The 22,905-nt window shown below is 52.0% G+C and overlaps 4 protein-coding genes across 4 annotated transcripts; 1 reads left to right on the top strand and 3 right to left on the bottom strand.

Moving 5' to 3' along the window:
- Positions 1–1,137: 1,137 nt before the first annotated feature.
- Positions 1,138–3,430, bottom strand: T069G_03946 (sugar transporter domain-containing protein; the record flags this gene model as incomplete). Its single annotated transcript, XM_056171156.1, has 4 exons — positions 1,138–1,998; positions 2,062–2,485; positions 2,604–2,873; positions 3,315–3,430. The coding sequence occupies 4 exons, from the start codon at positions 3,428–3,430 to the stop codon at positions 1,138–1,140; spliced, it is 1,671 nt and encodes a 556-aa protein (XP_056032048.1).
- Positions 3,431–11,331: 7,901 nt separating this feature from the next.
- On the bottom strand, positions 11,332–13,514 carry T069G_03947 (FAD binding domain-containing protein; the record flags this gene model as incomplete). The annotated part of the gene is made up of 4 exons (XM_056171157.1): positions 11,332–12,850; positions 12,926–13,163; positions 13,269–13,337; positions 13,481–13,514. The coding sequence occupies 4 exons, from the start codon at positions 13,512–13,514 to the stop codon at positions 11,332–11,334; spliced, it is 1,860 nt and encodes a 619-aa protein (XP_056032049.1).
- Positions 13,515–16,830: 3,316 nt separating this feature from the next.
- On the top strand, positions 16,831–17,541 carry T069G_03948 (uncharacterized protein; the record flags this gene model as incomplete). Its single annotated transcript, XM_056171158.1, has 2 exons — positions 16,831–17,439; positions 17,509–17,541. 2 exons carry the CDS (start codon positions 16,831–16,833, stop codon positions 17,539–17,541), a joined length of 642 nt encoding a protein of 213 aa, XP_056032050.1.
- Positions 17,542–18,590: 1,049 nt separating this feature from the next.
- Positions 18,591–20,604, bottom strand: T069G_03949 (SRF-type transcription factor (DNA-binding and dimerization domain) domain-containing protein; the record flags this gene model as incomplete). Its single annotated transcript, XM_056171159.1, has 5 exons — positions 18,591–19,574; positions 19,662–19,689; positions 19,732–20,210; positions 20,318–20,474; positions 20,549–20,604. 5 exons carry the CDS (start codon positions 20,602–20,604, stop codon positions 18,591–18,593), a joined length of 1,704 nt encoding a protein of 567 aa, XP_056032051.1.
- Between the last annotated feature and the right edge of the window lie 2,301 nt (positions 20,605–22,905).

The raw sequence follows: 22,905 nt of genomic DNA on the forward strand, positions 1-22,905 counted from the left end.
GTTGGAAAGGGGTTTTCCGTGGAAGCAGAGAAGTATGTCGTCGGTGAGTAAGTGAAGGATGTGAGAATGCTGATGCTTCCGTCAGGCTGATCTAGTCTGATGAAGGATTCATGATAATTGACGTCGTACGGGAGAACAGACATCACAGTTCTGCAAGACAGAATAAACGTCATTCATGATCAAAAAGAGGGGGCATGGGGACACTAGGGAGCCATCTCGAAAGCGAGTGAATAGGAGACATTGCCGAGGATGCGTAACGTAGCTGCGTATGTATAGCTTCACTCTCTCGTTTCACAAGTTGAACTGCAAGTTTTGGCAAGAATATCTGTAATAAAGGCATGTTGAATTTTTTTTAAGGCTGCTACTCTGAGATGAGACCCTTCCAAATCCGAGAGCGTGATGATAAAATGGTATACAGTCAAAGCGCATATTTCTTCAAAGCCAGGTTGCTGCCAAGAAACGTAAAACTAAGAAAGAAAAAATAATTGTCTTTACAGGACAAGGGTATTTCGCAGATAGAGTATGCAATATCCATAATCCAGTTCGTCTTTGCCCGCGAAAAACACGAGTAAAAATATAAAAAATCAAAAGATCAAAGGAAGAAAAAAGGAAAACAGCATCCCATGGTCCATAAATCACAGTTAAGCCATGACGCTGGCAAATAAAGGGGAACCCTCCTGGCTGTCCACAACTCCCAAGATATCCACATGTTAAGCACAATCAGAGATGCTCCAAATAAAACAAAAACCCAATGGTGCCCTTTGCCAAGTCCCTCCAATATTCCAATTCCACCTCCCTAAAAAAAATAATAAACCAAAAATAGTTTGATGCACCCGGAGTCATGTACCTTTGGAGATCCCCATAGCCGTTAATAGAGGGGGTTGGTAAGAGTAGTGATAAAAAAACAAAATAGGTAACCAATAAGACCCAAACGCCGTAAAACTCCGTTGCATCGATAACTCCATCGCTGATATAATTCACATGTCACATGAAAGGCTGAAAGAGTAATAAGAGCCTTCCCCTCTTACACAATTAGAAAAGAGAAGGGAAGAGAACAAAAAAGAAGTGCCCGAGATATGAACACGGCACGCAGTTCCATGTAGTAAAGAGAAGATGGAAAGTTGTGTGCGTCGTCTTTCAATAGCTAAAGTCGACATGTGCCATCGTCGGTACCGACTCCTTATTGTCGTTTGATGCCGTCGTGATTTCGTTGCCGTCCCCTAGATGGGCGTTGGGGGGCATGTGGATGGTGACTGAATTTGAGTCGCCCAGGGTGGTATCGGCGCTTGATTGCGAGGTCGTCGTTTGTAGTTCATGATCTGGTGGAGGTTGGGCGCTAGGTGACCAGCCCTCGTCGAGGATCTGCTGGAAGCTCCAGCTGGGTTCGAAACTCCTACTATTCCAGGCATGATCCACTCGTTCGTACATTTCGTCAATCTGCTCCAAGCTGATTTTACTCGTCTCATACACCATAGCCCAGACAAAGAAAACGGCGAGGATACAAAAGGCCCCCCATATGAAAAAGATTTTGGTACCAAAGCCAGCCGTGCCCGGACCGCTGCCCACCAGGAAGGGCGTGCTGTATCCGATACCAAAGTTGAGTACCCAGTTGGAAAACGTTGAAATGGACATGGACTTTGCGCGGACTTTGAGGGGGTAGATCTCCGACGTTACGACCCACGCCACAGGGCCCCAGGACGCAGCGAAGAAGAAGATGTTGATGGAACAAAAGACAATTAGTATAGTAGTAGATGCCTCCTTGAGGCCTTCGCCAGCGGCAGCAGCAAATGAGGCCATCAGCAGTTGGCAGCAAGCCATGCCGATGGCGCCGACTATCAGTAACTTTCGTCGACCCCAGGACTCTATGACAAAGAGGCCGACAAAGGTGGACACGAAGTTGATGATTTGGATGATGAGCGATTTGGTGTAGGGGCTGTCGACGCCCGAACCGCCGAAGAACGTGGTGCTATAGTACATGATGAAGTTGATGCCGGTGAGCTGTTGAAGCATTTGGATGCCGCATCCGGTAAAGGTTCGGCGGCCTAGATGAGGGGAGCCTACGAAGAGTTCCTTGTACGAGTCCGGGCCTAGTGTTAGTTCGTACTGGTGATTGGCGACGATTTCCTGAAGTTCATCGAGGAGGGCTGGGTGGGTGATATCGAGGCGTCGGAGGCGACTGAGCGAAAGGCCAGCGGCCTCTTTGTTGCCTTTTTTAACTAGAAATCGAGGAGTTTCAGGAAGGAGTATGAGACCTCCGGTTAGGATGAGGGCGGGGACGAGCTGGAGTCCAAGGGGGATTCGGTAGGCGGCTGGGGATTTGATTTTGGAAGTGATGATGTTGATGATGGAGGCAGAGAGAAGTCCTATGGTGATGGAGAGCTGATAGGCGCAGACTAGGGTACCACGTATCCACTTGGGAGCCATTTCCGACTGATATAAGGGAATGAGGACTGACACGGCACCAACACCGAGGCCAGCCAAGCACCTGGAGATGGAGTCAGTATCCGCGTGCACGTTTGGGCCAAGTCACAGGCCAAGCATAGATCCGAGCGTATATGGGGCGGATGAAGGTTGAAGATTGAAAATGTGGGAGAGAAACCTACCTTCCGGCTAACAAGGCGGCAGATCCCTCAGCAGAGACTTGCAGGATGGCTCCAATACAGAAAATGGCTACAGAGAGGAGCATGCTTCGTCGACGTCCGAGAGTATCACCAAGGGGGGCGGCGAGGAGGGATCCAAGAGCGGTGCCGACGCTAAGAATGGCGACAATGAGGGCCGAGTCTTTGGCGCAAATGTCGTCGTTTATGGTTCGATCATTACATGTTCCAAACTTTTGTTTAAACTCATCCATGGCAAGAATACCGTTGATGGCCCTAAACGAAAACCCCAGTTAGCGATGGGCGTTGAATGCCGACAAGGCAACAGACGGCGAATAAGACAGCCCGAATACAATGACGAAGAAGGAAGGTGTATGTTGGAAGAAGAAAAAAATCATGAGAGAACGAATGCAATCCAGATGTCTCCCCAAGTCTCGACGGCAGCGAATTTCATTCGACATTCCCTCGTCGTGGTGCGAGAGGACGGTATTCTCGAACGAAAAAGAGACAGCATGCCCCGATGCAGCACTAACCGCACCAATCCACCCATAACACAACAGACAAAAGGAATCCCACGCCATAGTGTTGACGTTTTCATTTCTCGACGATAAATACAGTACGGGGCGACAACAGATACGACAAAGAGATCGGAATGGTTCGGTGCGAGGGGCGGGCGAGGGTCGCATTCATGGGCGACAACATGGTGCTGCTGCTTACCCAGTATCGTAACCAAAGAGCAATCCACCAGAAGCGACAAAGAGGCCGACCATGATGGCTGGCGCCGACGAGCCAGCGACATTGTCGGGCTTATGCCAGCCCATGGCGATGGCCATGGTGACGGTGTTTTGCAGTCAATCCAGGGCTTCAGGCGTTGCGACGCCCTTTCGCGTCGAGGCGGACGGCGGGACGAGCGAGGATTCGACGATGGCGAGTCGCCGGGACAGCGCTTCGAGGCGGAGTGACGAGCGAGAGTTGGTAGAAGATCAGAAATGAGATCTCGCAGGCGGTCGTATGAGAGAGCGAGAGGCGAGCAAAAAGGCTGCGGCGAGGAATCGTCACGGGCGAGAGTGGGTAATATTCTCTGCGTTTCAGTGGAAGATGGGGGGGCGCGGAGACCAGAGCAGAGGCAAGGGTTGGGACGCTGGCGGGCCTTTGGGGCCGGACTGCGCTAAAAGTGTGACCACTGGCGGTGCTAACGGTAGCCAGAGCAGGCACTAACAGCGACGGCAGAGGCACGGTACAGTGCTAGAGCAGAGACGACGGGCAAAACGAAGCGCTGTCGCACAAGCCTTTGAAAGTAAGCGGACAGGCACCAGACAAGGACGAGACGAGTTAAAGCACGGGGCGAGCAAGGCGGCGCAATGCCTTAGGCGACGAGGTTTGCAAGCATTTGATGAGCGTGAGCTGGACTGGACTTGGAGGCTTTTTGGCGGCATGGGAATCCAGACAGCCAAGCAAGCGGGTTTCGACAGCCTCGAGCCTTGGGGGGCCCTGAACCTTGAACCCGGCCTGGGCTCTGAATCTTGGCCCGTCCACAGGGAGGCTTCGAGCTGGAACTGGGATTTGTGGGCCGCAACGTGATGCGCGCAAGCACCGCAGCGATCCAGATTTTGGCGGCGGCCGAGCGAGCAGACAAAGGCAGATTTGGCAGAGCAGCAGCGGGAAAGGCAAAGGGAAGGGGAAGAAACGGTGCGGCGCGTGGGCAAAAGTGAGATTCGGGGCGACTCAAAGTCAATGGAGGCGGGAGGGCTAGCAAGCGAACAGGAAGCGATCAGCACCAGCAGCATGGCGCTGACGTCGTCTGATTGGCCGGGCTGGCCTCGTGGTGCGCCCCACTCTGCAGCGGCCTGGGACCGTCTGGGGCAGGAGAGGAAGGCCCTGAAGGAAGCCCTGGAGCAGCCCTGGAGGAAGCCCTGAAGCCTCGTGTGGTGTGTTCCGGGCCGTCCAGTCCATGTACAGGCATGTACGTGCGTACAGGCTTCTAGCCGTCTTCCATCCTCTGCAAGGAATCGCAACGTGGGTTTGATCTCGCAAGCACGAGGCGGCACGGCACAGATGCGATGCGATGCGATGCGACGGGTGAATGCTGGGCGCCGTAGGACATTAGATTTGACGTTGGTTTGGCATCAATCAATTACCTTGACATTTACACTGATGGCCAAGCTTCTTTCGTAGCTTCCAAGTTGGCCGCATGGCTTGCGCTATTGGTCATTGCCGAGCCTCGACTTGAGAACACCGCTCAAGGCACACGCGCACACACCAGACACATACAAGACGCAGCCCAGGTATTGGATACTTGGTCCTCGACGCCGCTCGTACCTCATCGGGCCATCCAAAGGCGCAACTCCGACACACAACTGCCACCCACGCATGTCGGCGACGCAAGTACAAGGCCCGTACTCGGTACGCGTCCATTCGTGCGAGTATCCGGGCGCCGTCTATTCGCTGCTTGGGCTGGCTAATCACTTGCTCGGCTGGGGCTCGCCACCCTCCTTCAGCTTACACCATGCCATGTTGGGGGATTCGCTCGCCGCCACAAAGGAATGGAGTCCACCTCCCCTGCCGGCGCTTTTTTACGAGAGAAATAAGACCCGGAGAGAAACTTGTCATTGAAGCCACAAAGAAGAATCACAAGGAGATGGTGATGAGGAGATGAAGAGGCAGAAGAGACCATCGTCTCGCTAGCAAGGGCCAGGCTTTGGGTCCGTCAGTCGGCATTCGGGAGTCCGGACGCAAATGCCGCCGCCGCCGCAAGAAGGCTTCACGACTGTATTACAAGCAAGGCCGAGTGAAGGAGTCCGAGTCCCCTCACACGAAGCAAAAGTTGCTCAAAGTGCGGCTCGTGGGTTTGGTGAGAGCTGGAGCTGCCTGCTCGTTCGTCCGAGTACGAGGCATGCCACCTTTAGGTTCAACAAAGCAGGTACACGCATACCAAGTAGGGAGGACAACGAGTCCCAACGATATGACGCTGCTGCTACATGGACTGTCGCATTTTCCTCTGCTTTTGTTGTGCCTGCCCCAAGGAATCTGCCCGACTATCGGGCCCTCAGCTTTCCGGCGCAGAGGCTCCGTGGTCGTTCTCGACGACGCTTTTGGCCAGACTGTCCCCAACGCCGCACTGCCATGTCCGACCCTTGTCCTGTAAGAGCCCAGAACGCCTCCGGGAGTCTCATGGACAGCAACTGACACAGATGGGGGTGGAGCGGTGAATGCAATCCCAAGAGCCGTCGACCTTCGGTTAACTGCCTGACGGGCTGCTTCGATATTGACTGTCAGCTAGCTGCATCCGCCTGCTTGAGTGGCTTTTCTCCTTGGGTCTTGGGTGCGCAACCTGCAGTCCTTGAAGGGCAGCCCCCTCTCTCCAAGCATCCGCCCGCACGCCTGACAAGCTGCTATTAGCAACTCGATTCCCTGGCTTGGTGCGGCACAGTACGGCTGAGTGCTTTTCAACACGATGACTAGCAGCCGGGCTTTGCCTCGGTACGGACCATGGTACTAAAGCCACATACGGCGGCGTGCCTCTGACGCCGCCATGGCCAGAAGTATCTCTCTTGTAACCGATACGACGTGTTTGCATGGAGGCGTCAAGGTAGTTTAGGGCACACGTGCGAAGACGGAAAGCTTTGGAACTGTTCTCGGCAACTTGCAGTCAAATGAGTCGAACGATGCACGCAGACGAGATCCATCATGCCAAGACCGTCGAGACTGAGCTATTCCTAAGCATCTATCTACCTATGCTCACGACTTACACGGCCAGACAACAGTGCTGTTTGTACCGTAGATATGGTAGATGCAGCAGATGCTAGTATGCGGCGCTCTGTCATGACATCTTTACGAGTACGAGCACTGCGGTTATATGAAGTGGCTTTCCCGCGTGATAGACCATGGCTTTTGATGTTGGGCCGCGGTTTCAGCAAGAAACTCACTCCTGAGTTGAGCCCCAAGCCACAAGGAAAACCTAGCCGCAAAACAGGGCAGATGAACTATTCTAACAAAAATAGCTGTTGCACCATCAAGATCCTCAAACGCCACACCATCTGCGGCTGCGATTGACGATGTTGTGGTGCGCATTGACTCAGACGTGGTAGCATCAGAAAAAAACAAATAAAGGAACGGGACGCAGATTATGCGGAGAAAATCTGGGGAAGGGCAAAAAATCTTCAATAAGGGTCGGCTCAGTCAAAAATTGTCAGCGAGCCACATGTCCAGTGCGCCACACTGTGTACGACTCTGGGGTTCTGGGAGCGAGACGGTACTCCTGACTAGCAGATACTTGCCACCGCAACTGAGGCTCGGCCTGGTCTGGGCGCGGGCTGGGCAAGTCCGGGGTAAGAATCGGGCAAGACGGGCGGCGGCGCAAGTCACTTCTCCGTACTTGTACTGGCGCGGGCAAGGGATGGGGTACCCAGTACGGGGGATCCCGGACACGGTGCAGGGAGACTTGATTGAAATGCTAAGCATTCTTGGCTCTCGACCTTGTGGCCTGCGCCTGTCATTGCCAGCTTTGGACGGCTGAAGGAATCGAATACCTGCAGCTGACACAAGCTCCCTGTGCCGCGTGGTAGGGGAACACAAGCCGCAATAGTCCAGGGACCGAGCGACATCCGTGATTTGAGCCGGGTCTATAATTTAGTCATAGGTATTTGATACCATGATGCTTAGCCGGGAGCGGGATTGGTAGACTTATATTCTCACTTCCGTCCGAGAACTTGTGTAAGTTCCATAGTAGGGGCCCCGCCAGACACCGACAGAAAGGGCGAAAGCATTCGACATGACTGACGACCTTGCCTTAGTGGTATAAGATTTTAAGAAAGAAAGCTCAAAACTTGGCTTTATTTAACTACCTCCCTAGCAGGTATGGGTATAACAGTTTAGTAGAGTTTGAAGTATCCAATAATAGGTGTTGACGCTTTCGGTACGCTTCCAATACGCCCAACCAGATGCTGCATCGATGTACTGCACTCTAACACAGAGTGGGCCGTCACCCGCTAGTACAAACTGACTGCGCTGTGCATTAGCCTTGCGAAGCACCTTGGACGAGAAAAATCAACCTTGTTTTTCATCCAGCCGAGTAAAGAGCCTTTGATAGTGTGAGCTTTTATCCTATTCATTCTGTCATGGGTTTGGTTTGATAGAGACTTGAGCGCCCTGCAGTGGCGGCAGCTTCGGATCAGGATTATTCATCATGGATGGAATCCGGTGCCAACTATTGCTTGTACGACACAACCGACTCGCAGCTGAGCCTTTGTTATTTCGCTTGTTCGTGTCTCATTCACGTAGCACGATGCAAGCCTTGGAATCAGTAGTCTGCTTTGGTCTGGTGGCACTTGATCTTTTCAAATGCAGCAAAAGGAGGCTGTATACTACAGGATGGGCTACTGTATGTATGTATGTACAGCCATCGAATCCAACGCCGAGTTTCGTCCATGGTTATGGTTGAGAAGGGCTTCTCAGATGCCGAGGCTTCGGCAACTTTTTTGCTGGTGGTTGATATCACTTGATGGAATCTTTTTACCCTAGCACGGCACACCACCCGAGGAAAAAGGAAAGAAAAGGCATTAGTTTATAATACAATTCGTGACCTTTGGTAGAGTCACACTCTGGTCCAAATCTCCGACGCCAAATACTAGGTACTCAGCATCGGAGATTCTTGATACCCTTTGAGAAAGAAATGGTAGCAAAAAAAAGGGGGGGTTCTTCAACAACATGCAACAGAGATTGGAACCGCCGGCCGTGATCCATTGTTGCCGCGCTGGAATGCAACGCTGCGGAGTAAAAAGCAGATTCACAAAGTACAGCTCGTCGTATCTTTGTCAATTTGCCACTGAGCAGATACGATGCGCCTCCCTTCCCACCCGATTTGACAGATCACGCAGTTCGACCTTTGACCCCGGATCGGCGTCGAGCCCACCCCGCATGTGGATGGAGGATGGGCGTCTACAAGACCTTAGTTTCGCATCACCAAACCACCCTTCAGCTGCAACCAAGACCCCTTGAGTCGGCCATCTAGTGTCACGGCTAAGCAGCACTCTTGCGTAATTTCCAAGAAGCGGCACGGCACAAGTGACGACCAAGGGGGGCAGAGGAGGGAAGATGGAGTGAAGAGGGGGGGCTGGCATCCACAGGACTTGTATCAAGTCGTACAAGCCTTTCTCTTTTCCCACTCGTCTTTTCCCAGCGCCAGTGAACCCATCACGGAGCATGCTAACTTGTGATGGCCCAGCCAGCCCTTTTTCCCGTCCCCAGCCCCGGCAAGCATCATTAGAAAGTGCAAAAAGAGAGAGAGAGAAGAGCCCATCTTCTGCTAGTTCCAAGGGGAAAGGGCCGGTTGCCTGCATCGACTAACACAAAACTAAAATACGCCCTCGTCTTCCGATCGCGGGAACTACCCATGAAAATTAAGATGGAGGAGCTGAAGCAGAGCCAGAACGGACAAGAAGAGGGCCTCTAAAATTATCTCTTTCGGCTCTTCTTTTTTCTCTCATTTATTTCGGTTTGCCGGTGACGAACGAGCGGCCGTTATTGCCATGCAGCCATCACGGGCGTAGTGGTGGCGGCGTTTTTCCCTCTTTTTTTTGTTTCATTGCGCTCGACCAACATGTTACTCTGTGTGTCGACAGATCACTCCCAAAGTGAGAGATGAACTACTATAGGAGGGGCACATGAAAGGGCTCTAAGAAGATCGAGAGGGTAAGAGGAAGGTGGCAGAAGATCCAATCAATACAAATGAATAAATAATGACAGTAAAAGTACAAAAAGTGAAATAAAGGCAATTGCTTACCTACCATACGACCTCTAGCACAATAAACCGAGAAAGAAAAAATCGAATCGTACCATTGGGAATGTCACTGCCCATTAGCCAAAAATCCAATGAATCATCGTAGTGGCTTGCCAGAATCCAGTCCCGTGTTCACGCTCCCTCTCCGCCAAGGCCTGGAACGCTTTTTTTCACCGGGCTATGCATTTGCCGTGTGTCCCCCAAAAAGGAGCAAAAAAAGAAGAAGAGAGCAAACCAGGGGTGAAAGTGGCGTGTTTTGAATTCCAGTGCCTTTTTTTTTTTTTCTTATTCTTCTTCCCGACCGCGGTGAACGGATGGTTGATGTGCCTGTCCTGTCATTTTTCTTCACTTGTCTCTGGTTTGTCACACTCTTTTGGCGTGTCTCATAGATGGTCTTGATGGTGTACCAGGTCCCTTGTAAGAATGTAGCCCACACCACTCTTTTTCTTCTTCCACCCATGGCATTCTGTCCAAAAGTCGAGCTGATTTTCCCTCGCAAAACTTGGCTTCTCCGATGACTCCGTTTTCCCGCTATACCCAAAATCCAACAGTCTTTTCTTTGTACTGTAGATCGCCCTCCCCTCGTTGGTTTAGCGGAGTGGTCCAGCGTCGTATCGCCAGATTCCTTCGGGGGCCGAGCGAAAACCCATCATTTTCATATGCAGGCCCCTTCGCAGTCTTACATGCAAAACTTTTTTTTCTTTCTCTTCTCTTATCTGCTATTCGATCGCTGTTGAACCTTGTAATTCCCTTTTTCTGATCGACGTGCGGGCCCCTCATCCCTTTAAAGGAGTGGTTGCTCCGCTTTGGGATTTGCTTACATGTGGTGGAAGTGTGCATTCTCCGTTCCGCTGGGCTGACCGAATATTCATTCTGTGCTGCTTATTCTGAGATTCTCCTTTAAATTCGATGAATGCTTTGATTGTATTCTGAATGGGATTGTCTCATGGCATGGTCTGTCATATCTGCGTTTGTAAAGCGACGTCATGTATAACCCATTTGTCTCGGGGTCGATTATCGTCATGCTGAGTACCACACCGCGAGATGTAATATTTATTGCAGGTTAGGCGAGAATATGACCGAGGAAATTATGAGATATAACATCACCAACACTGGTCTGATCAAGTTGAACATATATTCTGACTATAAATCCATAAATGATCATGGCTTGATACCTTCAAACACGAAAAGTGGCAACTTTGGTCCATAATCTCTTGGGCAAGCTCACAACACCATGATACCTGGAATCCATCTTTCCATACTCATTAATCTCTCCTAGACCTTTCTTTCTCCCTCCGCTCCTCTCTTCAAATAATACCAGCAAAATTCACACCAGGTCCGCGGTTTACAATCCCTGAATAGCACTATTTGCAATACTTCTGAAAGGCTCAACCTTCACTTCACTTGAAGAGACGCTCATCCAAACGACTAACACCACGACTCAGTCATCAGTTCATCCAAGGAAGAGAAGCTACTCTGAATTTCAGTATCTACATTGTAAACAACGTACTTATACATCAAAGGGTAACCACCACGGAAAGAAACTTGCCATGCCTACAACAAGCAAGTCAATGAATGCATTGGAACCGAAATCTCCTTTTCGAACACGACTTGGTGGGTTGCCCACCCAAGAGAAATGCTGTAATTCAGTAATCACATCAAAAACGCCAGTTGATTGATCAAAACAATTGATTTATATGCAAATATAGCTATCCGTACACTACATAAAAACCACATATCAAACAACCAAGCCCATTGCGCCTGTAAAAAGCCAGTCTAGCGGCCCGTCGTGGTGAGCAAAACACAGTAGAGGCTTGCCCCCTTGACAATCATCATAATAGTATACGCATCTCTCGTTTCGTAGATGCCAATCATTGACCCCCTTCTTTCTCTCCCAATTTTTCAGCTCAGAGAGCCCATGTTTTCATACATGCCATTACACTTAAATCCCCCTCCTCAAATCTCCAGAGTGACCTTCTGTCCCTTGACGCGGCCAATGACCTGGCTGGGGGCATACTTGGGAATGACCTCGTCGTCGTGCAGCATCTCAAACTCCTCAGTGGCGTCACGGCCCATGAAGTTGAGAATGGCGTTGACGCCACCGGGGTGCTCCTCGAGCCAGTTGGTCAGGTCCAGGACGACGCCCTTGACGACAACCCAGAGATCGTCCTTCGTGTTGTGCTTGGCAATCTCCTCCATGGTGTACTCCTTCTCGGGGATGGAGAAGGCCTTGGGCTTGCTGGAAGCCTCCTTGGCACCGGCAGAAGAAGCGGCGGGCTTCTCGGCGACCTGGGCGGGAGCGGAGCCGGTAGCGGCGCCGTTGGCCCACTCGACGGTCAGCTTGCCGGGAGCAGAGGGGTCGAGGTGCAGAGAGATCTGGCCCAAACGCTGAGCAGCGCCGGCGGTGCCCTGGAGGGCGTGCTGGAAGAGGTAGCTGCTGGCGCTGTCACCGGCAACACGGCCGTAGACGACGCAGCCAAGCAGTGAGGAGCCTCCGAGACGGTTGGCACCGTGGACACCACCAGCCAGCTCACCACAGGCGAAGAGACCCTCGAAAGGCTGCTTCTCCTGGTTGAGGACCTGGGCCTTGTCGTTGATCTCGACACCACCCATGGTGAAGTGGAGGACGGGCTCCATGAGAGCGACGTGGAAGTCGTCGTTGATGTCGACGGGCAGGTTGTGGAAGAATTTCTTGCCCCAGGGGTCCTTCTGCTTGCCGTCGGCAATAGCGTTGTAGGTCTGGAATGTCTTCTGGAGGTGCTCAGGAGTGCAGCCAATCTCCTTGGCGAGCTGCTGACCAGTGATCTTCTTCATGAGGCCACGGCCAGAGTAGTGGCGAGTGTGGAAGTCCAGGACGTTGGAGGCCTTGGAGTTGAGAACGAGGCGGATGGGGAACTTGCCCTTGTCCTTCTCCTTCCACATCATGCCGGAGACGTAATCACGGTGGCCGAGCTCGTCGCAGAATCGGTCACCATCGCCGTTGAGAAGGAGACCACCCTCACCACGCAGGGCCTCAGCGGCCAAGAACTTCCACTTGTTGCCGGGGTCCTTGGGGTCGACGAGACCAGTGGGGTGGACCTGGACCTTGTCCATGTCGATGCCGTTACCACCGATAGCCATGATCATCTTCTGGCCATCACCAGTGGCGTGAGTGCCGTTGGTGGTAGCAAGGCCCATTAGCTCAGGACGGTGCTTCTGGAGCAGAGAACCATCGCCAAAGTCGGCGGCGTAACCACCGGTGGCGAGGATGACGGGGCCATCCACGCTGGCGGTCTCGCCGTTCACCTCATAGGTGACACCAGTGACCTTGTTGCCCTCCTTGTTCAGGCTGGTAACGCGGGCCTTCTTGATGATCTCAACGCGGTGGGGCTCGGCCTCGGCAAGCTCCTCGATGCGCTGCATCAGAGCGTAGGTGATGGCCATACCGGGGAATTTGGCATCGTGGCCTCGGTGGGTTCGGGGCTGGGAGTGACCACTGGAAACCAAGTTGTCAGTTGAATTGGTCCGCAAAGTCAAAGTAATCAAACCAAGCCATGGGAGCAAAACTTACCCAAGTCGGGAGACGAGCGTCAGGTCGAGGTTGAACACATCCTGCAGCCACTCAACGGCAGCAGCGGACTTGTAGGTGAGAACCTTGATGAGGTCCGGGCGAGCCTGGTCACGAGCAGACTTGAGGGTATCGTCGTAGAACTGCTTGACGCTGTCACGGATGTTGTGATCGACCTGGGTGCGGGTCAAGGCACCGTTGATACCGGAGGTAGCCTTGGTAGAGTTACCACCGAAGAAACCTGGAGCAGAAAAGTCAGCATTTCATACAGCTTTTGCTGGAGCCTCTCGCGATTTCTGCGATGCGAGGACTGGCCCAGGATTGCGCTGTTCAGAATGGTACTCACCCTGCTTGTCGAGAACCACGACGTTGCCACCGGCAAGGTAGATAGTGTGGGCGGCAGACAGACCAGAAACTGCAATGGCGAACGTCAGCAAACTGATGGTCAAACCCGAATCTCTTCCCGCTGTCGCGCATCTGCCCAGCTCGTCCGCGAGGACGAAAAGGAGCAGCGGCACAAAGAACAGGCGGGAGACGATGCAATCTGGGGCTACTTACGGCCGCCACCAACGACAATTACTCTGGGAGCCATAATTGTGACGTGTAGAAGTTTTGAGGAGGTGGATGAGGGCAGAAAGAAAGACGGCGCGCGGAGAAAGAGAAAAGGGGGGTATACAGATGGATGGAGAGAAAGGGAAGGGAATGGAGAATGAAAAGAGGAAGAAAAAGAAGAGAATCAGGACCAGATCGCGGTTCGACTTTGGAGTTTAAGAATAAGGGAATGGATGGGCATGAGCTCCACGCCGAGGGCGGTAGTGAGCCGAGGCAACCTTGGGGTGGGTAAGCCGCCCGAGCAGGTACTCCGTAATTTGGGCGCGTACCTGTACTTGTGCAGCATGGCCGCGGCGAGGTTGTTGCTGGTTGGTAGTGGGGAAGTAGGCGGTCGATAGCCCACTCTGCCCACTGAAGCCTGGGGCCGGGGGAGGCGTCGAGTAGCTGTACATTGGCTACATTCCCCGGGGCTGGTGTTCATCCGCAAGCAGCAGCTACAGGAGATGGCCCCTCTGTCAATACTATGATGTCTGGTACTCGTACCATTTGACTAGAAGCAAACATGGAGCCAGATATTTTCTATCTCGGCCCGGACTGCCCAATTTTGCAACTGGATCCTTACAATAAGCTGTCTTTTGAACGGTATCGGTACTCCGTTGTGCCTTTAGTGCTTCATCACCCCACTAAACTACCCCAAGCGCACTGCCAAATCAGAGCCTAGGCTTTTGTAAACCTCCACTGGGGCACGTCCATTCGGCCAGCATATACCCGAAGATCCGGCTACCATTGGATCAGGAGGAAACACATTTTGGAAGAGCAAAAACCACAAAGAAGTGTTCTCCAAATGGATTCATGTAAAAATGAGAGTAGAGAGTATTTGTCTGGAGAGCCTCATGATTTTTGATCGGCAATGGACTGTCTTGTGTGGCATATTTGACGTGATGGGCGACTGCCGAGGCTATCGTCGCCCCAAAACCGCTTTGACGAGGTGCAATCTGTTCCAGCAGGCTGCTAGCATGCACTAACCAAGACGCGCTTCAACAAAGCTCACCTCGTAATTAATCCATAATTCATCCGTGCCAACGCCCATCTCCTTGTTCTATTCTTTGGCAAGACTAGATGATAAACTATAGAACATGCGATTCCACCAATTGATGATACATGACAATGTTCCCACGGCGCCAAACTACTAGCACAAGCCACCACGACCAAACCTTGCACCCACATGCTTTTCACATGTCAAGGTCGCAGAACATCAGCCAGCTGACCGTGACACCGAAACTGACATCACCGCGCTCATGTGTCATTTTCCCTCCTGTACACACGAGTAAGCCTAGTACTCGTACATCAAGTGAACAAGCAGAAACAATGCGTACGAGTACCCCAAACCCCACACATAATAACTCCCAAATCCGGGGGGCCACACGGCGCAAGTCAGATGACGGCTTTTCTCTTTGCCGGCATCTGCATCGGTGAGCCGATTCCCCAGCCACGCTACGGGGTAGCCCCAGGCTCTCCGATTCTGGAGTTGCATTCTGTGCATGACCCCTTTGCTCTTTTTCTAGTCCATATTTTGCCCTTCAAAAACGACTTTCACATGAAAATCAATGCTCTCAAACATTCCCCCGTGACACCACGGCCTGGGCATTTATTCCCTGGAATCCCTGCTTGATTGTACCTTGAATTATCGAAATGAGGGGATACGCTTCTGGTACTAGGAACCAACTACTATACCGATTCTTTAATCCAGCATTGAACCAACCTCGTTACATTTTAAATCAAGGATGAGTGCAATAGTGGACGAGATGATATAGAATTACGGAGTAAATTCAGGTAGATTGTCCGTTGAGAGAAGGAGTGAACAATCGTCTCGCATCACGTGACCTCAAACATGCGCGAGAGATCCGTGCGGTTGATGAGGTGCTCAAGTGGAAGAACGCAGTAGATATGATCGATTCGCCTTGTCTTATCCTTTCTTCTTTTCTCTTCTGTGCAGTATTAGACCAATTGTCTTGTTTGAGTTCTGGTCAGCGTCTCTCTCTCAAATACTTATTATCCAAGTTTAGAGAGTTCACCACCCCTTTGAGTCAATGTTGAGCCAACCTGCGGCAAAGATGTCCTGTCTGTATGAATACAATTGCGTAGAATTCCCTTTACGACTATATGTCTGTGCAGACCACACGATAGACAAATCTGCGTGCCACAGACTAAAGGCAAACTGCCATAGCCGTAGCAAGGAAATCGGCTGTAGAAGGAAAATTGACTAAGATCGCATCCCTCTGGGGCTGTGGGTTGGAGGCATGTGGGGCACGGATGCTGCCGACAGGTTTGAAGGTCCGAATAGATTGGATTCGAAGCCGGAAGGGAGTTTCTGGAATGATTAGTCGGGCAAGGCAACGCCTTAGCACGCACGTTGTCGATCGTGAAGCCCCGAGACAATCGGGAAATATTACCGTTACCAATCGTCATAAGGGAACGTCAGAGAAACTGAATGTAAGCCGATTCTATCAACAATAAGATAACATTGAGACTCAGTCAGGAGACTATCCAAGGATGTGGTGGCCCTTTATAGCCTTTCGGCCTAAAGCAAGACGACCAATGTCAAAATAATGCTGGTCATAATGTCACAATCTGGTAAAGCCATTTTATGTTGTACTCTGTGAGCAAGCGTGGCTTATATCTCTGATATCTAATTCGGTTAACAGCAATCATGTCTCTACCGCATCTACCGCATTTTCCGCACTCTCCCGCATTAACTACATCTACTACATCTGCCACCGTTGCATTGCTGCAATAGCCATTACTATCATCACCTTCTTTTGGTATCCGCCATCATCACTACTTTTCTCTAGTACCCAACTGTCATCCAGTAAGTGGGTAGCCATGCAATGCCCTCTTCGTACAACTTACACGAAAGTACCTATACATAAGTGAAGACGCCGAATACGGAGCACAACGTCTCAATATCCTCTTGCAATTGCCATCTTACGACGGATTTATTTCATTTCATTCCCCTTTGCACTCGTCGTGTTGTGAAATACCCACCGGCTCTAGCATTTAGCCTTCGGATATTATTTTTCCACCTCTTGCGCTTCTACTTTTCGTTCCCTTCCACTTCTCTCCAGAGGAAAGTCCAAATCATGTGACTTTTTCCATACTGTCCCCTTTTCAGCATTCTGCCGCCGTCGATTGCCCGATTCGTCCAAACCATCCCAGTGACGTCGTCCAGCCTGTCTCGCCTGATATCTGCTATCCAACCACTTGCCAATCGTCATCCATATCGTCAAATATCCAAGAAACTACTTTCCAGCCCAACTCGCGCCTAACTTACTCCCCCCAACTATTCGAATAGAACCATGCGGTTCTCCAACTTCCTTCAACTTAGCCTCCTCACCAGCACAACCGCAGCCACGGCGTCCGACCAAGCAGCCCAGGAGCCCATCCACCACCGGCTCCCCCAACGTCCTCCCCCGGGCCACCTCCCCGTCATGATGCCCGCCCCCGCCGACGGCCAAGTCCAGCCCGCCGTGCTGCTCATAGACATCCTCGGCACACAGCGCTCCCTCACGACATTCTTCTCCTTCTCGCGCATGCACGAGGACACCAGCGAACCTCTCGGCGATGCCAACACAAACACCACCGTCCTCGCGCCAAACAACATCGTCATCGAGGATCTCCCGCGCAAGCCTTGGGAGAACCCCAGCGATTATGACGCCCTAGGATCGCAAGCCTACGACGGGTCGGGCGGCAAGGACCGCGCGGACGAGAACCTGCGCAAGTTCGTCCAGGCGCATTTGGTCATCGGGACGAGTCCGTGGGAAGCCGGCGCCAAGGTCAAGACGGCCGCCGGAACAACCATCTGGTGGGAGGCCAAGAAGGATGACAACGGCGACGAGAAGAGAGTCATCATGCCGGATGGCGTAGAGGTGGATCGTGTCGCCAGCCGGGTCGCCAATGGCGAGGTGGTAAGTTCGCTCCTTTTTGTGGAACTCTGGAGGAAAGCTCCTTGTGCTGATTGAAGATGCTTGACGTAGTGGATTTTGAAAGGCGTTTTGAATTACGCGTGATGTTTTGATGATGGCTTTTTGTTTCCTTGGCTTGCTTTTTTGGCAAATGGCTTGATCATACACGAGTTTTATTCCCCCTATGTTTTATTATTATATACATGTTCGAACTACTATACATCCAACGGTGGCGGGCTAAGTGGCATAATGGATTGACGTTTCCTGTACTTCACCTCCCTTCTTTCCTATGCAGAAGAGGAGCATAACGTCGGCATCTATGGATAATACAGAATGGCTTACCGGCAGCTAATATGCCAGCATATGAATCTTACAAATACTGTTCCATGACGTGAGAATCAGTAACATGTGATAAGATATCGACGAGATCATATACATAGCTAGCCAACTCCCATAATCGTCATCACGTGCTTCAAGTAGAATGAGTAGAGGCTAGTTCTTCAATAAACAACCCCAATATATTCAACATTGCAGAATCAAACAATATTCACCAATATCCACCAATGCCTCATTCTCCCATCTCTTGTTCCGCAACATTTTCTAAACCAAAACGCCCGGAAATAAAAACCCTCCTCGAGGCTTTCCCCCCTCTCTCAACCACTTGCCCTTGTCAAGTCTGACAAGTGATATTCCGACCTGTTTTCCCTATCTCCACAAAAGAAGGCGGATGAACCCATTCGATATGCCACAAAAGAAAGAATAGAAGGAAAGGAAAAAAAAAGAAGAAGAAAAAAGGCAAGCATGAAGCGGTATCATAACAAAAATGCCTCGTTTCAGCACCGTCCAATATATCAATAGACACTCCCCGTATAAGAAAAGAAATAGTAAATGCCCCCGTCTTCGCGAGGGATAAAACGAAAGGAATATGGAACTTTCCACCATGATCCAGCTCATGCGGCTCTGCAATAAGTGCAACCAAATGATTTGAAGAAGATGACTCATCCATCAAAGAGCCTTATAAATACATTTGAAATAAGAAGAAGAAGAAGAAGTTGATGATGAGGAGAAACTAAAGCAAAAGTTGACACATGACAAAGGGGGTATCTGGAAGAAAATGATGAGCATCGCAATCGATCAACAGTATTTGATACAGCCTATCGTTCCACTTTCAGGCGCTTGGGATCGCTAGCCGTTTCGTGGTTCTCATCATGTCCAGTCGCGTCAAGATCTGGACTCTTTCGTTTTGCCAAGCCTGATCCGCCTCCTGTGCCGGTGCCAGCGTTCCCACTGCTGGTACTCAACAAATGGTTATCCTCCCGGAGGAAGCTGGGCCCGGTGCCCACCACGGGGGTGGCAAAGTTGAGAGGGCTGGGCAGCGTGTTGTTATCACTGCCTCTGAAATTCCACTCTGGATAGAAACTGCTGGGGCTTGGCAGCAGCTCATTGTTCAGGAACCGAGAGGGAAGGGCCGAAACGGGCGTGTCGCCATTGACGTTCTGTTGAGGTACCGGCCGAGCAAAAGGATTGGGAGGTCCTATGGCCCCTGCGGACAAGATTGATTGTGGCCCAGACCCAGACGGAGAAGGAGGAGGGAGGACCACGCTGCCGCGATGCGGCGCGTGAGATGCAGCATCCGTCGCGTTCCGAGGCGAGTTTGAGTCTCCCGTTGCACTACCAGCTTCAGATCCGCCGTCAGGGATTTGCACTGTTAGGCGAGGTGGCTTTGGCCTTGTGCCTCCTACAGCCGTGTTGATCTTCAGACTGGTTGTAGGTGTATCGGGAAGGGAGGACACCGACGTATTACGCAAGCTGGATCGTTGTTGCAGATGTGGCGAAGCTGTTTCTCCATTTCGAACGGTAGCCCCGGTGTCTGCCGACTGGGACCGATTCGGGTTCGCTGGAGCCGAGATTCCAGCCTCATTCTTCATGGGCTGAGGCTCAGAGGCAAAGGAGGCTAAATGTTGGGATAAGATGGATCTGTTTTCCTCGATTGGTGTAAAGATGCTGTGGGATTTGCGCTGCGACATCTTCTTGATAGCCGTATCTGTGTTGATGAGTGGCGCCCTAGGCCTCTCTGCGGACTCTGTCCTTGGCTCGACGGGTGGAGGAGGCTGCGGGTCCAGGTGACGACGTGCCGGCTGGGGTGAAGTAGTATGAGGCATGGAATGCGGAGGTAGCAGTTGGTGAGGCGGCTGAGGAGATGGCTGCTCTGTGCGTGGACCTACTGCCATCGGCTGGGGCGGCGGATGAGCACTAAATGTGGGAGGTGCAGATGGCCTTCGTTCTTCCATATACGGCGGCTGCTGTTGTGGAGGTTGGAAAGGATAAGGGCCAGGTTGAGGCGGCATAAGGCTGGACTGGTTGCTAGCAGATGGATTGTAGATGGGTGGCGTGGGCATATAAGTGATACCCGGATGAGGTCCGTGAGGTCCAACGGGTTGGGACATCATGCCAGGGCCCATGCGGCGCATGTCTCCTCTCGAACCGGGCCGTGATGGCACGGCGGGTTGTGGCGTGTGGCTTCGCTGAAGATGAGCAGGATGACCTTGGAAAGGCACACCGTTCGGAATGGGAGGCGACACCGATGCTGTCTGATGGCGAATATGGGGGAAAGGTGGAGGGGCCTGGCCCTGGAAATGAGGTGGCATCATGTGCGAGCTGTCCATCCCTTCGGAGCCTCGAGGAGGTGTTCCATCTCCATCCTCATCGTCATCATCGTCATTCTGACCTCCATTGAAGTCGGAAGGCCCCTTGTGTTCGTTGGGACCACCGTGCTATGCCATGATATTAGCTAATCGCGTCCAGCCAGGGAGAGCAAGAAGTAAAAGGTGTGGTAGGAATGAATGCAATGCGACCGAAGCAACGACCTGGTGGAACCTACATATTGGTATCTGGTGATGAGATGCTGCATATCTGCTGAAGAGTATTCGTATAGCTTCTTATTGTTGCCGAAGATGAAGACGGCAACATCGACGGAACACAAGACGGAGAGCTCGTGCGCCTTCTTGAATAAACCGCCCTTTCGCTTGAGAAAGGTCCTAGAGAGATACTGGAGTTAGTCTAAATGCCGAGATGACGATGGGCTCAAGGGAATGGCCTGGCAGCAACATACACCGAACGGTTGCGGTCATCCTTTATGGCCTTGATCTCGATCTTTCTTCGACCCATTTTGAATTATTGCTTGTAGCGCAAAGGTATCGCGCTGCGAGTAGGGCGAGGTGTAACGGCGCGCGAGGCCTGCGGGCTCAGGGCTTCGGTTCGCCCAGTAGTAGACCGCGTACGTGTGTATATCTCTGTCGGGCCTCGATTTGAAGCTCAAAAAGGCCGGTCGCTCTTCGGGGGGACGTCCGAGATTAGAGGCAAAGTCGCAATCGCAATCGCAGTCGAAAACGGGCCCGTGAAGCGGGAGCGAAGATTTGTGCAATGTCTAAAAAAGCACGCGCCGCAGGGAAGTGTTTGTCCGGACCCACAAAGAGAAGAGACAAGAGGACGGAAGGGAGGTAAGACGGGGTCTATCAGGAGAACAGGCCAGGCGACGAACAATAGATTGATCTGCGTCTGTTTGGCTTGTTTTTGCCTTATGCGCGGGCGCGCAAGGAGGACAAGGATAAGGGCGAGGGCGAGGAGGAAGAAGAGGAGGAGGAGCAGGAGGAAGAGGGCGATGGATGCGTCGAGGCGGACGTCAGAGCCAAGGGCGAAGCAAAGGCAGAAGACGGCACCTATGTACGAGTTGTAGTACTGGACAGCTACCAGGTCGCGGGAGAGGCTCGCAAGGATGATGCCGTCAGGTCAGAGGGCTCAAGGATGAATGAATCTGGTGTGTGTCGAAGTATGTCGTTTTCACTGGGAGCGGAGCCAGAGCCAGAGCCGTGCTGTCGCTGTCGCTGTCGCGATGCGATGCGATGCAATGCATGCAGCGGCAGTCTGTTCGCTTGGGTTCGGGTTCGGGGCAAAGATGGTGCAGTTGATCGATGCTGGGGGTCGGTTTAAACGTGTTGCAGCACCATGGGGCTGAATCTGGCGTTGGAGGCTTCTAATAATAGCCAGATCGTGTTCAGTCTGAAAGGCTGGTGGGAACATGGAAAAGATGGATAGGGACTGGGACAAGAGGTTCTGCCGTCGCTAGAGCCAAAGCAGCAAGGGTGGAGGCGGAGGCTGCGGTGTCCTACAAAAGCACAAACTGCTGCCGCTACGAGCCCTATGACTGGCTGCGGCGCCAAGCACAAGGGCTTAGCACTAACGGCTACAGGGGACTGATGCACCAGAACAGGTTGACATACAGCACGGCTCGCGCTAATTTGTAGGTGAGGTTGCAAGGATATCCATTGATGGGTCAAGTCCACCTAACCATTCCATGAACAGCCCGTGCAGTTGTAGGCCCTTTGTTGGCGTTGTTTCCCCCTGTGCTTTCGTTTGTTTTTGTTTCGATAAACAAGTCACAAAGAAACGGGGGTTTCTGTATTGCCTTGTCTCTTTAGATACTATCCATACTCAACGAATCACGTCATGCCATAGACTCAGCAGGCAGGGCTCATGAACCAGTTTGGCCCAACCCACCGGCGACGTCAAGCTCCATCACCACCCCCTCCAAGGGTCTCTCTATCTTGCAGCCTCTACGGGGCCACCGCTTTATGGAATTGACTTGATTTGAGTTCTTTTTTGTTTTTTCACCCTCGGCCTTTGTAGCCGAGTCAGTGGATAGCATTTGGCGCATTGAGCCATCACAGGCTTGGTCTTTGTAAACTCGCCCCACGGTTGACGTAAAATTAGTTAGGAGCTCTACAGCCCGACTCTAGTCCATTAGTCAGTATTCGGCATTACTTACCCCATACACGAGCTCACGTCTGGTATTGATTTCAATTAATGAGCTAGCACTACAAGCTTCCATGATGGACGAATTCTCTCGAAATCTCACAAGCTTCCATCTAGGTGAGATTCTGCCTTGAATCCAACTCCGCGTATATGCTGTGATGCATCGCGGCTACGGCCATTCCGCGCCCTGTTTAGCCGCCACCCACCACACACAAAGCGGCTACAGGGCACTCTCCAGTCGTCAAAGTCCGCCCAAAGAGGGTCCATCTGTTGGCTCGACCGATTGCAATGATCCAATGTCAAATGCTGCCTGGGTCTGTGCCCGTTTGTCTCTCCAGCCAAGCCCTGATCATTGCAGACACCGTTGAACCCACTTCCCAATCCCCACGAGGACTGACGGCAAGACTAGCCGACCTGCAGGCGATATCGCTTCATCACCAACTGCAAGCTACCAGCCGAGCTGCCAAGAGTCAACAAAGATGCCTCTTCTCTTCTCCCCCCCTAGCTCGTTGGCAAGGCTACAAGGGCACAAAACGAAACAGCGTGCTGATGGCACCGCACTGCTTAGATACACCGAGTCGTCCGGAAGCATCGATACCCGAGCCCACGCTGACCTCATCCTCGTCACCGTCGCCTTTGTGACCAATGCCAGCACGC

Source organism: Trichoderma breve, chromosome 2, assembly GCF_028502605.1.
Source record: "Trichoderma breve strain T069 chromosome 2, whole genome shotgun sequence".
Lineage (NCBI taxonomy): Eukaryota > Fungi > Ascomycota > Sordariomycetes > Hypocreales > Hypocreaceae > Trichoderma > Trichoderma breve.